General features: G+C 43.0%; 1 protein-coding gene across 1 annotated transcript in view; it reads right to left on the bottom strand.

Annotated features, from left to right (window-relative positions):
• NDNF (neuron derived neurotrophic factor) overlaps window positions 1-15,381 on the bottom strand; it is a 46,868-nt gene extending 31,487 nt beyond the window's left edge. The window contains exon 1 of the mRNA XM_025290446.2: window positions 15,034-15,381. Within this exon, the coding sequence (XP_025146231.2) occupies window positions 15,034-15,047 (14 nt within the window). The 5' untranslated portion in view covers window positions 15,048-15,381. The remainder of the gene's footprint in view (window positions 1-15,033) is intronic.
• Window positions 15,382-15,706: the final 325 nt, after the last annotated feature.

The following is a 15,706-nucleotide window of genomic DNA, read 5'->3' as shown; positions in this document are numbered from 1 at the left end:
TTTGATCCCCACGTTGCATGACCCATCACATCCCGCCCCTCCCCTGCTATATCTCCTCTCAAAGGTGCTCTCTTCTCTACCCAAATGTCCAGCACCTCGCTGTCCACTTACTGACCCTCCCCTGCCTGCCCTCACACCCGTGTCCCCTGGATCTCTCAGTCCTTCTATATAGCACTGCTCGGTCCCCTTGATAAACGAAATCGATTCCATTCTTCTGCTGAAAAAAAAATCATATGCTTCCCATGAAGCAGAGTCTGAAGGCCACGCCCGCGAGGCCCTTTGGGTCACAGCCCCTCTGCTCCTGCAGACTCACTTCTACACCCTGCCGGCTCCAGGAGGACCTGCCGCCCCCTCTCTGGGGGCAAAATACCGCGCCCTCTTCACTCCAGTGTCTGCAACCGCAGAGAAATCGAGCTGCGCACTTTTCTGCGCTCATACTCCTACTGCAAACCATTTTGCATTCTGTCTGTGTGTCTTCTTGAGACCCCAAGAGCGGCAAGCCACGTGTCCCTCTATGGCAGTGACACAGAACCCACTCCAAGCAGAGGTGCGTGACATTTCATGGGTTTGTCATGGACAAATGACAACAACACGGACAGTTGTTGCTGCTTTATGGAATCTGTTTCACAAATGCTAATAAAAGCTAAATAGGACACAAGTTATGAATGCCTTTGACAATTTTCTTTTCCCCAGTATCTGATGATCCTGAAGCTTTAGTCCTTCCTCCCCGCCAGCAGTTGTTTTGGTAATGTCAGCACTAAAGCCTGCTTGATGCCAAAGAGGATTTGGCTTCTGTGCCGAAGCCCAGGACAAAATCACAACAGTAATGTAAAAAAACTGTACTCACAATCCTGTAATCCAGTGATAGGTGGGTAAGACAGATATACCAGCGACCTTCAACAGTGGCCATGGTTAAACACTAGATTAGTCTTATTTCCAGAAGAAAGGGGGCACACGAGTATCTTGTTCTGATAAAATGAAGTATTTAAACTCTTTGGCCTTCAAATCCAAGGCCCAAAACAAACTGCACACTCAGAGCCAAGCCTGTGGAGAGAGAACGTTCTTCAAGGACACCGAATATGTGTGCTCGGTCCTGACTCTTTACGACCCCGTGGACGGTAGCCCGGCAGGCCCCACTGTCCCTGGAATTATCCAGGCAGGAATATTGGCATGGGTTGCCATTTCCTGCTCCAGGGGTTATTCCTGACCCAGAGATCGAATCAGTGTCTGGCTCCTGACAATCTAGTAGTTTAGAGACTCTCGTCTTTCACTGTCTCATTCTCCTGTCTCTTGCTTCTATCAATTCAGGATTATATGTTTCTACAAACACTTGAATTTAAGTTTTGGTTTGTTTTTCTACTCTCTTCCATTCTCCCCTGTTGTCCAATTTTTATGTATGTATTCATTTATTCATTAACATTTGGGGACTGTTAAGAAAGTTACCTAAAATAGAAAATAATCACTGGACTTAGAGGAAGAGGATCAGAGTTGGAAAAGTTCTGACTGAACAGTTATTGGCTTTTGTACTTTAAGCAAAAGTGCAAGCCTCTTACTTAATCTCTTTGAGTTTCAGTTCCCTCATCTACAAAATGAAGACAATTATTCCCAGGATTATAATAAGATTAAAAATGGTAGACATCCGTGCTCTTTTAAAAGTAAAGAAAGTTCCGTTCATTAACAAATACTATAAGCCAGCTGTCCAACTAGTTGTAAAATTTTATTCAACAGCAAAAGACACATGTTTTGACTTGCTCTTAAAACAGAGATATGAGAAGGAGTTTCAGCATCAGATTATTCTACCTTTATTTACCTAATCAATCAGGTAAAAGGTTAGGTTCCTATTGAATAAGAGACTGACTAGAAACACAGAGGAAAGGGTGAGATGTTAAGTTTTTAACAATAATCACACAGACAGTAGGAATTGGTTATTATTCCTTTTGTTACCCTAGATATGCCTTATCTGAAAACGTCAATATTGTTTAATAAAAAAAGGTGGGCTATAACTGATTCAAAGGTGAGTGTACGCAGGCTTTTTAGGCACTAGATCCAGCAAAGGCTTTAAGAGGCATGTGTTGAGATGAGAGAGCTGAGGATTAGGCTCAGTTTCCGGCATGTTCTGCATTATTATTTCTGGATTAAGAGATGATTGAAGAACAGGACACTCAAAAGGCAGACGATGCAGACAGGCCTCATAGTCACTTTTAATGAAGAGTTTATAGCAAATTATGATGAAATAATACAAACATATACCCCTAGAACCATTAGAAAGATGACAGACTACAGAATACTGATCCAGTGTGGGAGCTCACACCCACAATTGTTTCATTCCTTCCTCCCCACCTCAAAAGTAAGAGATATAGTTAGGTGTGGCTTTCAGTCTTATTAATATCTTTTTAAGGGAATCATTAAGGAAAAGCTGCAGCTGGTGAGTCTTGGGGGTCTAGGGTGTTCATTACAAGATAAAACCCACCAAGACGAAAGGATGTTTCCAAACTGCCTCTTTGTGGTCCTTGCTTTTGTAAGTGTGAATAAACTTTAAACATAGAGTTTTTTCAATTATAAGACTAAATTTGGTGGCTGAAGCATTAATATGTGTGTGTGTGTATAAATATTTTCATTCTGTGAATTTACTTATTCCTCATTGTGTTTTAAAGGGCTTTAAAAGTTTAGGATATTTGGAATATGTGGTATACATGTCTATAATAGCTCTCATTATTCCACTGAAATGTGCAATTCCATCCAACTTTCTTAGAAATCACTGTTTAAAAAAAAAAAAACCTAAAAATTGAACTAACTTCAAATCTTACCTCTCAAAAATGTCACATTATGAGTGAAATAATAAAATAATTGTAGTGTAGAATTACTATTTTTTTTTTGCATGCTGAGTCACTCAGTTGTGTCTGAGTCTTTGTGACCCCATGGACTGTAGCCCACCAAGCTACTCTGTCCATGGAATTTTCCAGCCAGGAATACTGGAATGGGCTGCCACCCCCTTCTCCAAGGAATCTTCCCGACCCAGGGATCAAACCGGTGTCTCCTGCATCTTCTGTATTCACAGGCAAATTCTTTACCACTGAGCCCCAAATCATGGTTGCAGGGAGAAGTATCAATAACCTCAGATATCCAGATGACACCACCCTTATGGCAGAAAGTGAAGAACTACTCAAGAGCCTCTTGATGAAAGTGAAAGAGGAGAGTGAAAAAGTTGGCTTAAAGCTCAACATTCAGAAAATGAAGATCATGGCATCTGGTCCCATCACTTCATGGCAAATAGATGGGGAAACAGTGACAAGTAGTTTATTTCTGGGGGCTCCAAAATCACTGCAGATGGTGACTGCAGCCAGGAAATTAAAAGAGGCTTGCTCCTTGGAAGAAAAGCTATGACCAACATAGACAGCATATTCAAAAGCAGAGACATTACTTTACCAACAAAGGTCCGTCTAGTCAAGGCTATGGTTTTTCCAGTGATCATGTATGGATGTGAGAGTTGGATTGTGAAGAAAGCTGAGTGCTGAAGAATTGATGCTTTTGAACTGTGGTGTTGGAGAAGACTCTTGAGAGTCCCTTGGACTGCAAGGAGATCCAACCAGTCCATTCTACAGGAGATCAGTCCTGGGTGTTCTTTGGAAGGCCTGATGCTGAGGCTGAAACTCCAATACTTTGGCCATCTGATGTGAAGAGCTGACTCGTTTGAAAAGACCCTGATGCTGGGAAAGATGGAGGGCAGGAGGAGAAGGGGACGACAGAGGATGAGATGGTTGGACGGTATCACCAACTCGATGGACATGAGTTTGAGTAAACTCCGGGAGTTGGTGATGGACTGGGAGGCCTTGCATGCTGCGGTCCATAGGGTTGCAAAGAGTCGGACACGACTGAGCCAGTGAACTGACTGACTACTGATGTTAATGACGGGCTCTGCAGCTTACTTATTTTTCAGTACTAAACCTACCATGGTTTTTCCTGTGGTCATGTATGGATGTGAGAGTTGGACTGTGAAGAAGGCTGAGTGCCAAAGAATTGATGCTTTTGAACTATGGTGTTGGAGAAGACTCTTGAGAGTCCCTTGGACTGCAAGGAGATCCAACCAGTCTATTCTAAAGGAGATCAGCCCTGGGTGTTCTTTGGAAGGAATGATGTTAAAGCTGAAACTCCAGTACTTTGGCCACCTCATGCGAAGAGTTGACTCATTGGAAAAGACTCTGATGCTGGGAGGGATTGGGGGCAGGAGGAGAAGGGGACGACAGAGGATGAGATGGATGGATGGCATCACTGACTCAATGGACGTGAGTCTGGTTGAACTCTGGGAGTTGGTGATGGACAGGGAGGCCTGGTGTGCTGTGATCATGGGGTCACCAAGAGTCGGACACGACTGACTGACTGAACTGAATTGAAACCTACCATATATATTTGGAATATGTTTCAAAATTAGAGGGTATATGTTTCTAATACACTTATAACTCATTTTTTAATCTTTAATTTTCTCATTAGACTCCACTTTGTAAGGAAAATGTTTTATTGTTTCTTTTTCCAGACAACTTATTTCTAAAGTATGTTAAATCTTTGTCTGTTACACACACATATATACATCAGACACAACAAATAGTGTATCTTAGTGCATTTTAACATCTAGATTTGGATGGCTGGTCAGTGTAACTATTTAAGAGGAGGGCTAAAGAAAGGAAAAGAGATTTGTCTACAAGAATTGATTCCATAGCTATAAAATGAAAAGTGAAAGTGAAGTTGCTCAGTCGTGTCCAACTCTTTGCTACCCCATGGACTGTAGCCTACCACGCTCCTCCGTCCATGGGATTTTCCAGGCAAGAGTACTGGAGTGGGTTTCCAGTACTCTTAGCTATATGCAGACTTAATAAAGCAAAGTGATGAACTAGTTTGCCTTTTGTGATTGGGGTAGAATCTGTGCAGTGTTTGGGGATGTGGGGAGACAGGAGAGGTTTACCCAGACCTTATATACAGTCAGCAATCTTTACCCCATTTCACTTTCACTTTCAAAAATTCTCCTTATTGAAAAGAAAGCCTTTAGCCTTCTCAAAGGACAGGTGTGGGGCATTATTTATTTACTTATCCTTGCTTAAGCTTTGTGTTATTTTAAATTGAATGTGTTTACTCTCAAAGAAAAGTTGTTTAGCATGACCTTAAACACAGATTTTAAAGTGGAAAATGTAATCATTTTCCCCTAAAAAATTTCCTAATAAGTTAAACTATCAAAACAAATATCAAATAAAGAAACAAATAAAACAAATAAAGAAACATGTAGCACATAGGCAGCCTATGATTGAGGTCTTGTGGACTTATATGATAATAATGCTATTTTTTAATCATTAAATTATTTTAAAAAATTAAGCAGATTGTGTCCTTGCAAATTAATTTGGCAATTAATCTAAATTTCCCTGCTGGCTCAGAGGGTAAAGCGTCTGCCCACAATGCAAGAGACCCGGGTTCAATCCCTGGGTCAGGAAAATCCCCTGGAGAAGGACATGGCAACCCCACGGCAGTATTCCTGCCTGGAGAATCCCATGGACAGAGGAGCCTGGAGGGCTATATATATAGCCCATGGGGGTCACAGAGAGTTGGACACTACTGAGCGACTTCACTTTCACTTTAAACATTTAGCTATTTCTATCAATTTTACTTCTGAAACCAAAGAGTTATCACTTTATTTTAAAAGTTTGTAAGTTCAGATAAGTTTATCTCAGTTTGTCTGAAACTTGAGTCTCAGATTTCTCAGGAGGATATAATAACTTCCGCACTGGGTTCCTGTGAAGATTAAGGAAAATGATAGATGTGGAAATATCTTACAAACAGTCAAGGGCTATGATAATATTAATAAATAGAATCTTTTCCATTTACATTGTGAAATCCAAAGCACAGAAACAACCTTAATACATTAATAACTGACTACACTGTAAAACTCCTGAAAGTCCCTTGGACTGCAAGGAGATCCAACCAGTCCATTCTAAAGGAGATCAGCCCTGGGTGTTCTTTGGAAGGAATGATGCTAAAGCTGAAACTCCAGTACTTTGGCCACCTCATGCGAAGAGTTGACTCATTGGAAAAGACTCTGATGCTGGGAGGGATTGGGGGCAGGAGGAGAAGGGGACGACAGAGGATGAGATGGATGGATGGCATCACTGACTCGATGGACGTGAGTCTGAGTGAACTCTGGGAGTTGGTGATGGACAGGGAGGCCTGGCGTGCTGCGATTCATGAGGTCACAAAGAGTCGGACACTACTGAGCGACTGAACTGAACTGAACTGACACTGTAAAACAATAAAATGTAAAAAAATTTCAAATGGGGAAGGAAATGGCAACCCACTCCAGTGTTCTTGCCTGGAGAATCCCAGGGACGGGGGAGCCTGGTGGGCTGCCATCTATGGGGTTGCACAGAGTCGGACATGACTGAAGTGACTTAGCAGTAGCAGTAACACAATATATGTTCTTATGAGCATGAAGATGAGACTTTTTTAACTCTTAAAATACTGAAATATTCAGAACATAATGGAGTACAATAGCTGATTATTGATAACAGGAATTATGAGATGTTTGCACAAATAAGAATACTTTTGAAGATTATGATGACTAGTGTAACTGAGGCTTTTTAAGCTACCTGTTCACCTACTTTCAGTATCTCTGGCTCCGTAATGTGTTGTCTCCAAATCTCCTAGAGTTGCGATTAAAAAAAAAAAAAATATATATATATATATATATACACATATACATATTTCATTTATATAAAATAACTTAAGCCATTCCATACTGAGATAAATATCATAATTAATTATAGTGGATTCAATTGTATATTTTAATTTTTTTCTAGTTAATTTGTGAGCAGAGCTTACTTCTTGTAAAGGCTGATTAGAATGTCATTTTCACTTCACATTATTTTTACTTCATAGAAGCTATCACCTTGGCTATTTTTTTTAATTGTTCAATGGCCTTATGATAAGGTAAGTTACACTGTCTTTTTCAATAGATATATTAAATAATATTAACAAAACTTATTTACCTTCTTTATACATAAAAGTAAATACAAATAAAGCATCTTCTATTTTCTCCTTTCATCATAATGAGACATTGTGTTTCTGTAAAAAGGAGAAAAGAACACCTTTAGGGAATGCTGGTCTACAAGACTGACACTATTAGAAACTGGATAACTAACTAGTCAGTGTAATTTTAGAGGCAATGGGAATCCTCTGCCTCAGTGGTTTAAAAGAGTTTCCTATATCTTTTAGTTAAAATATTTTAAAATCAAATATTGATGTGTTTTTAAATCAAATATTCACTGGATCTAACCTTGTAAAAACAATATCAAATGTCCTTTTCAATTCCTTGACATCAAGATTCTGTCTTAAATTCCCACCAAAGTAGGATGAAAGTGAGTTACACAGTTTGTGGGACCCAATATAAGATTTCTTATTCATAAATAAAGAATTTTAAGATTGCAACAACAGAATTTCAGCAATGGCAGAGCATTCAACTGAGCACTGCTGCTGCTGCTAAGTCACTTCAGTCGTGTCCGACTCTGTGCAACCCTAAAGACGGCAGCCCACCAGGCTCCCCCATCCCTGGGATTCTCCAGGCAAGAACACTGGAGTGGGTTGCCATTTCCTTCTCCAATGCATGAAAGTGAAAAGTGAAAATGAAGTCGCTCAGTTGTGTCCGACCGTCAGCAACCCCATGGACTGCAGCCTTTCAGGCTCCTCCGTCCATGGGATTTTCTAGGCAAGAGTCCTGCAGTGGGGTGCCATTGCCTTCTCTGCAACTGAGCACTGGGGTCTCCTAAATGTAGCCCAAGAAGCTGGCCCTGGGTGTAACTTACACTAGAGTATAAGAAACTGAGTATCGATCACCAGAGGAAGAGAACACAGAAGAGGTATGTAAAGGTAGGCTGTCTAAAGGAGAGGCTGAGAGAGCCCAAGACACACCCTCTCTAAAATTCTGTCTTAAACTAGCCACATTCCAATCTGGCTTTATCTAGCTATTAACATCTTTGGAAGATACTAGCCAACTGCTGCTTACCCTGTTTCCCATCCCAGGGATATTTTCATATTTATAGAGGACAGTGAAAAACAAAACTACTTTAAAAATGAACAATCAAATGTTTTCAGGTGGTGTTTTAGTACCGTGAGAGACCTCGTTGAGGCAGGGTCCCCAGTAGCTCTCAGGACACGTCTTGGCGGTCCTGTCTGTTAGTTTATCTACTAGTACAGTTAATTCTGCTACTGCAATTGTTAGAGTGTTAAATTTGCATCTCCCGTTAAACAGGCAATTTTATTTTTCCACAGAAAGTAATGTATTTTCATAGCGATTTTAGCAAACTCTGAAGGATCAGCGCTAGAACTGAGATGCTCTCCGGCTGAGACTTGCAGGGGCCAGGGTCAAGCGGCCGCTGTGTCTTCTGTTTGCCAGGAGTTATAGCCAACACTGCTGCTTCTGATCTCTGTCGCCACTGCTGGCTACAAATATCACTTCAATTACAGGATCTAGTTGCTTCTGAATCAACCTGATTCGAAGCTTTTGATAGTATCGGGGAATTTTAGTGCATGTGATAATGTGAAATTACAACACTTACTGAGTATTATCAACATATGAACAACATTTAGATTTAAATCATGATATATACACTAGTATTTATTATCTACCTTTACATGTATTTTAAACAAGATAACTAAGAAGGATCAACTACATTGATGATCATGGGTATGTGTTTGGTATGACCGATAATTTAATCAGAAACACATTTTGCTGCTGCTGCTGCTAAGTTGCTTCAGTTGTGTCCGACTCTGTGCGACCCCATAGAGGGCAGCCCACCAGGCTCCCCTGTCCCTGGGATTCTGCAGGCAAGAATGTTACACTTGGCAATGCCTATGGACTTAGAGTACGTATGACTTCAGCAAAAGAAAATAATGAAAGCCGTCTCCTAGGTTCACATGCATTGCTGCTGCTGCTGCTAAGTCACTTCAGTCATGTCCGACTCTGTGCGACCCCATAGACAGAAGCCCACCAGGCTCCTCTGTCCCTGGGATTCTCCAGGCAAGAACACTGGAGTGTGTTGCCATTTCCTTCTCCAATGCAGAAAAGTGAAAAGTGAAGGTGAAGTTGCTCAGTCGTGTCCGACTCTTAGCGACCCCATGGACTGCAGCCCACCAGACTCCTCCGTCCATGGGATTTTGCAGGCAAGAGTACTGGAGTGGGGTGCCATTGCCTTCTCCGCACATGCATTGCTAGGGTTTACTTTTCATTGTGATGTGTTATAAGTTGTAACCATCTATCTACTCCAAGAGGCACCTACCTTGGAGAAATTAACCCTAAATAAATCAAGCTCTTTTACATTAGAGTTTCCCCTTTTAAACATAATATTTCCATGTAAGTACCACAGCATTTGTCATTTCGTCAACTGTCGAGATATGATATTATCTATCTTTGCATACAAACACTTGTTCATAGTTTATATAACTTTAAAAATAATCATGGTGATTTCCAAAAGAAGGTATCATGCCTCACAAATCTTTCTAATTATGGATTCAGTTTTTACTACTTATTTTAGAAAATGATAAACTTTCATATTTTGTCTAGCTCTATATATATATGGATGTTGCCACAGACAGAAAGAGGTAGCTATGAAATCTTTTGTTGTTAGTAAAACGCCCATTTGAATATAACCCATGTGTTTTGGCTATATCTTTTGATTGTGGAATACATTGCTGTTTGAGTGTGCAGCTGGAAGAAGAGGGCTTTGACCTCAATTTCATGTTAGAGAGAAGATAGACTAACAGACAAAAACTTAAAACAGTTATCCGTTCCTTTAGTATCAGCTGAAACCATTTAGTCTATTGGTTGAAATCATTTCAGCTGGAAAACAGACACGAGTACATATTGCTAACTTGATTTTTGTTATTTGGTTATTATATATGAGATCTCCACACTGCAGAGGCAGTGTCTAAGAGAAAATGGTGGACGTCCCTAGTGGCCCAGAGGGGAAAAAATCTGCATGCAGTGCAGGAGATCCGGGTTCAGTCTCTGGGTTGGGAAGATCCCCTGGAGAAGGAAACGGTTACCCTGCAGCATTCTTGCCTGGAGAATCCCATGGACACAGGAACATGGCGGGCTACGGTCCATGGGGTCACAAAGAGTCAGACACAACTGAGCGTGTCTTACGAGTTCCACTCAAATGAGTTGATTTTCAATCCTGTATAATCATATTTTTGTTATCTTCCTTTCAAACTTTACATAACCCCATTATTTCTAAAAATGTTTTTCTTTTCTTATAACTATGCAAAAGGCAGATTATTCTTTCAAAAGAATAATTTTAAGAGACATTTGATAATTTAACTATATACATTCTGCCACATTTTTCTTTCTCAAAAGAGTTATTTCAGAATTTTTATAAGTGAAACTGAAAATAAATACTTCAGAGAAATATATGAAACATTAAATATGTGTCACTTCCAAATATGCTACAAGGAAAAATTAACAAATGAAAGCCAAAATCTATTCACCAACTTACTAAAATAAATCAGTTTCCAAAGGGTCCAGAACTTACTGAAGGAATAACATGTAATCCTGGAAGTTTCTATACTTATAAACTTGAAGTTTGCAGACTTTAAAGCAAAGTTTAAATCAAATCTAGCTTGGTGAGTTCTTTAAAAAATTGACATTGTAATGGGACCCAATATCCAGCTGTTCTGTGGTCAAATCTGTTTCTTCATCCCAAAGGGAAAAGTCTGCAGAAACATATTGCTAGTTTGCTTTTATTCCATACTGATCAAATGCCTTACTCTTACTTTTTAAAATGTAAAACAAGCAATGCCTTTTTTATTTTGGGTGATTTAATATTATATATTTCATATATATATATATATGCTCCAAACATTTCAAAAGACTAAAATGTCTGGATGTGTTGGTTTGCGGTTTTTGGTAAAAAAAAATCAAAATGGAGGGGGCAGATATAGATATAGCATCTTTGAGTTTAAGAAGTGTGTTTAGGAAGTAAGCAGCCAAGAAACCACCTACTTCTGACACTGGCATGGGCATCGGTGGGACACAGAACCATACATTTTCAGGTGTCAACTCAGAAGTGGCAATAGATACACACACACATCCAAATAAACACAGATTTCACACTAAAATGGTGCTGGTTTCCCAAGGAATATAAACTGAATTTATGGTCAATATACCACTGTGTGGCTCAATAAAATATTAGCAATTCTGTTTTTCCATGTCATACTATATGATTCTTTTTTTTTTTTCTTTAACCACAATGACAACAGCAGCAGTATTTACTTTTCTTCCAGGTAGAAATTAACGTGTGGAAGCACAATTGCATGCATCTTAGGTATCGATTTGCATTGCAATACAGAGGAAAAATAATGCAGAACTTAGCCCAAATTCAGTATTTGAATTGCAAAGTATTTTTAAATGGAGCAATACAGAGGAAAAATAAAGCAGAACTTAGCCTAATTCAGGATTTAAATTGCAAAGTATTTTTAAATGGAGAATTTAAATGTTGGAGGACTTGAATTTTAAAATCTGTTTCAACACAGATTTGGTGTGACTGACTATCCAACTAAAACTTTTTAAGCTGTTGCTTCTATTAAATAATTGTGAACCAATGAGGAAGAATAAATTACATTTTTCAGAATAATCATTCCAAAACAAATATTTAGAGTATCAGATACTGTTTCAAGGTCAAATGAATAATCTGACTGATCTTTGCAGGTTATGCTTGCCTTTGACCCAGTACAGAAGATCATAGAGCACTCTCTCTTTCTGGTGTCTGCCTAAAGGCTATTGACGTTGGCAAGTTTCATGTATTACCAGGCTGCTACTATGAATGGTCCCCAAAGCAACACCTGACAAGAAGACAGGGAGCAAATAAGTTTCAGAGAACACAACCTGGTTACTATAGCCAACCACCTAATCATGGGGAAGACTAAGGAAGAGGGATTAGAATAATTTGAATCAAGGCAAATTATGTGAAATCACCTACTCATACTGTTAATTCAGACATAACTGTTCATTTCTACTATCTACTCATCCGTCAGAGCAAAATGAAAAATAAGTTGTCCTAAAAATGACAAAAACACAATTGGCTTTAAAATAAGAATTCTAATGTGTAGACAGACTGAATAGAAAAATGAACATAGGAAGATAACACAGAAACACTTTATTTCTATCTTTCCCCACCTTCGTTTCAAATCATGGAGCTTGACAACACATTTCCCCGACTATCACACAGTCTGGTCAGTAAATCCAAGTGACAAAATGAAAATCTGAATCACCAGGCTCATGAAGCCAACGGAAAAAGTTGCAACATTGTTATCTGACCCACTGTGGCTACCTCTAATGTAGCATTCCCTTCTATGCCATTATTCTTTACTCTTTAACATTCATACTTTACTACCTGAATGTTCAATAAATTCAGGACAAATAAACTGAGGAAGGGGGCTTCTCTCATTAGCAGAAAGGCATTTTTCAATTATATAATTTGTTACATTTTAAAGAGATAAAAGCTGTATCTGCAAGTGATTAAAAGATGTTTTGTATTCGTGGTTTCATCTCTGCTGAAATAAATGTGTAATTTAAACCACACATAATTCATAGTAATTTAGGCCCATTACAGAGTTCTAGCTTCTTTTTTATGATAGTTACTAATTAAAACAGTGCTACTATCACGCTGAGCCTGCGACTTCAACTTCAACATACAGGTTTAATGAATAAAATGTTCGGATGTAAAAAAGGAAAACAATAATACAGACAAAGCTGCCAGCTGTTATGTTTCGAGTGTGTGGTAAAGATTAAGTACATTCACTGAAGTTAAGAACTGCGCAAAGGAAAAAACTTATTTCTTTTTTTAAGGAAGAAGTGAAGGGCTTTTGAGAGAAATATGAAATAGTATTTCTCAAAATTTCTGTGTTCCTCATTCCCAGCTCCCCACAGCCACCCCCACCCCGTCAAGAATTTAAACTCTTAAGTCACTTTTAAAGGATAAATGATGGGATATTTTAATATAATCCTGAATATAGGTTTAGATTGAAAATGGGAATTGGGACCATAATTAATTATGTTGCCAAGTTTTTTGAACTTTAAGAAGACAAATTGAGGCAAATGAGGACATTTATATGACTGCAACCTTATGAAAGTTCATGGGTTAAAACTTTGGTAAACTGACAGAATCTTTTTGACATTTGATTAATTCCATATGCAGAATGAGTGTGAGGAATTAATATCCTTTTGGTGTTTTCACTTTCTGAAACCACTGTAATAAGAGACTGACATAGAATCAAAACCAACTATAAACACAGCCTTCAGCTAGGGTTACGGGCCTTATTATCACTTTTAATAAACAATAATGAGTAATAAATACCGATAGCCCTCAGTACACTCTGGTCTGTTCGCATCTTTGCTCTCGCATCCATCCGTCACGTCTTTCAGGATAATAAAACAATTCAATCCCATCAAATGCCGACAACCGCTCCCTCGGGAGGGATGTTTTATCTCTACTTCTGCGAGCCCGGGGAGGATTTTACTTGTTTGAAGGGGGCGGAGAATGGAGCGGGGTCCTATTTATTTCCATTGACGACTCCCCTGGTTCTCACAGGCGCTCAGGGATCGGGTGGGAGGAGAGGAGGAGGAGGAGGTGCGGAGATTCCCTCCTTCAGAAAAGAAAAAAAGGTTCAGGAAGCGAGGCGGGAGGAGGAGGGGTGGAGGGGGGAAAGAGAGCTTAGTGTGTTCGGAGAGATCAGCAACGAAAATACATACACATGTATTTTGTGCGATTTAGCGCGATCGAAAGATGAGAAGTAAAAAAAAATTTACAACCCAACTAAGTTGCTAAAAAGAATTCTGTTACACCAATTAACAAACACACCCAGAAACGTTTTCTCAGGTTCATTTCCCGCTCAAGGTCTCGGTTTCTGGGAGCGACTTGTACCCAGGAGCGGGAGATGGGCAGCGCCCCGAAGGCGACCGGGAGGGGACCCGCGACCCGCCCGAAGGCCAGCTGAGCCGAGCGCAGAGGGGCCCGCGTTGAGCTCCGCCGGCCTCGGGGACCCGCGCGCAGCTGGCGCGGGGGCTGCGCGGGGGCTGCGCGGAGTCCTCCCGCCTCGACCTCCGCGGGAGGAAGTGTGCGGTGAGAAGGGGGCACCGAAGGAGCAGAGTGGACCGAAACCGTACCCCTAGACCAGCAGTTTGCGAAGTGCCCCCAGATCCAAGAGAACAGCTGGGACCTGGAGCCGCTCGTTCGGATTCCAAAGGGTCAGAGCCGGCCCGACTGCAGCCCGAAGGGCGGGCGAACCCCGGCTCCCGCACAGACGGGACTGGGGCGGTCCATCTGCGGCGGGAAGAAGCGTGCCCTCGGTGGCAGTTTTGCTTTCCCGGCAAAAGTAGGATCGGGTCACCGGGCCACCCCGCTCGGCTCGAGGAAGTTTCTCTGACGATGCTCGCCTTAACCCGCCAAGGACGCCTGAGGAGCCGGAGCGGTGGGAGGTCCTCCGGGGCAAGGCCGGGCAGAGACCACGGGACAGTCCGCCAGGAGCCCGCCCCTCGCACCAGCCAGAGCCCTGGCTTCTCGCTTCACGCTGAGACGCACCCTGCGAGACCCCGGGTCCCGCAGGCTTCCTGCAGCGGCGGGCGGAGGGCACGAACCCGGGGCTGGCGGGCCAAGTCGGGGAGTAAAGGCTCCGCGGTTCCCAGGACGCCGCCGCACCCCGGGCACCCGCTCCCGCGTCCTGGGCCTGGGCACGCTGTCCCTGCACCTCCGGGGCCGCCCAGCGCGAAGCCCGCCTGGGGCACCCGCGGGGACCTGCTCCACGCCCCTGCTGCCCTCAGCTCCTCGGGAGCCGGCGTCCTCGCCCAGCGAGGACCGAGCGCCCGGCGGGCCCCGGCATACGCGCCTCGCCCACTCCCCGACCAGCCCGCCCGGGTGGGCGCTCCTTGCGCCAGGTCTCGGGTGGCGGGGCGAGGCAGCGGGACGTCGGCTTTTTTTTTTTTTTTTTTTCCTCCTCGCTACTTACCTTACAAAATGCATGTTTTTCTGAGGGGAAGAGGAAAGATCCCTCCCCGAGGTGTGGTGTGCGAATAAGTCCACGTCCTCGGCTGCTCCGGCCAAGATGCTGAACACCGGTACTCAGGAACCACAAGGACTTGGAGGAGGAGGCAGATAAAAGAGGGGGGAAAAATGAAATCGCCCGAAGTGCCCTAACTTTGCGGCCGGCGCTGCAAACTTCAAAGGCGGGCGACAACCGGCGGCGCGCGGCCGCCGAAGTTGCTGAGAAGTAGAGCGGGGCGAAGCGCGGGGCCGGGGGAAACCCCGGGGCAGAGCGCGCGAGCGGCGGGAGGTCCTTTTAAAAGGCCGGGGGGGTGCGGGGGGCCAGGAGGCCGAAGGAGGCTGCGGTGGAGCTGGGAGCGGCTGCGGGCTCGGCGGACGGCCGCTCGGGACGCCGGCGCCAGGCTGGAGCGCTGCGCGGGGAGGGTCGGGCGCACCCGGCGGCGGCGGCGGCGGCGGCGGCGGCGGGGGCGCGGCTGGGCTCGCTCCGCTCTCTCGCGCCGCTGAGCCGGGAGTGCTGATCTCTCCCGAGTGTCACTGCTGAAGCCCGGAGCCGCTGCCCGCCCGCCCCGCCGCTGCCCGCCCGCCCCCTCCCGCCTCTGCCCACCTTCTCCCGCTCAGTTCCTCCCTCCCTCCCGCTG

Source organism: Bubalus bubalis, chromosome 7 (genome assembly GCF_019923935.1).
Source record: "Bubalus bubalis isolate 160015118507 breed Murrah chromosome 7, NDDB_SH_1, whole genome shotgun sequence".
NCBI classification, from domain to species: Eukaryota; Metazoa; Chordata; class Mammalia; order Artiodactyla; family Bovidae; genus Bubalus; species Bubalus bubalis.
The sequence above is the reverse complement of the archived record's forward strand: the minus strand, read 5'-3'. Positions and strand labels throughout refer to the sequence as shown.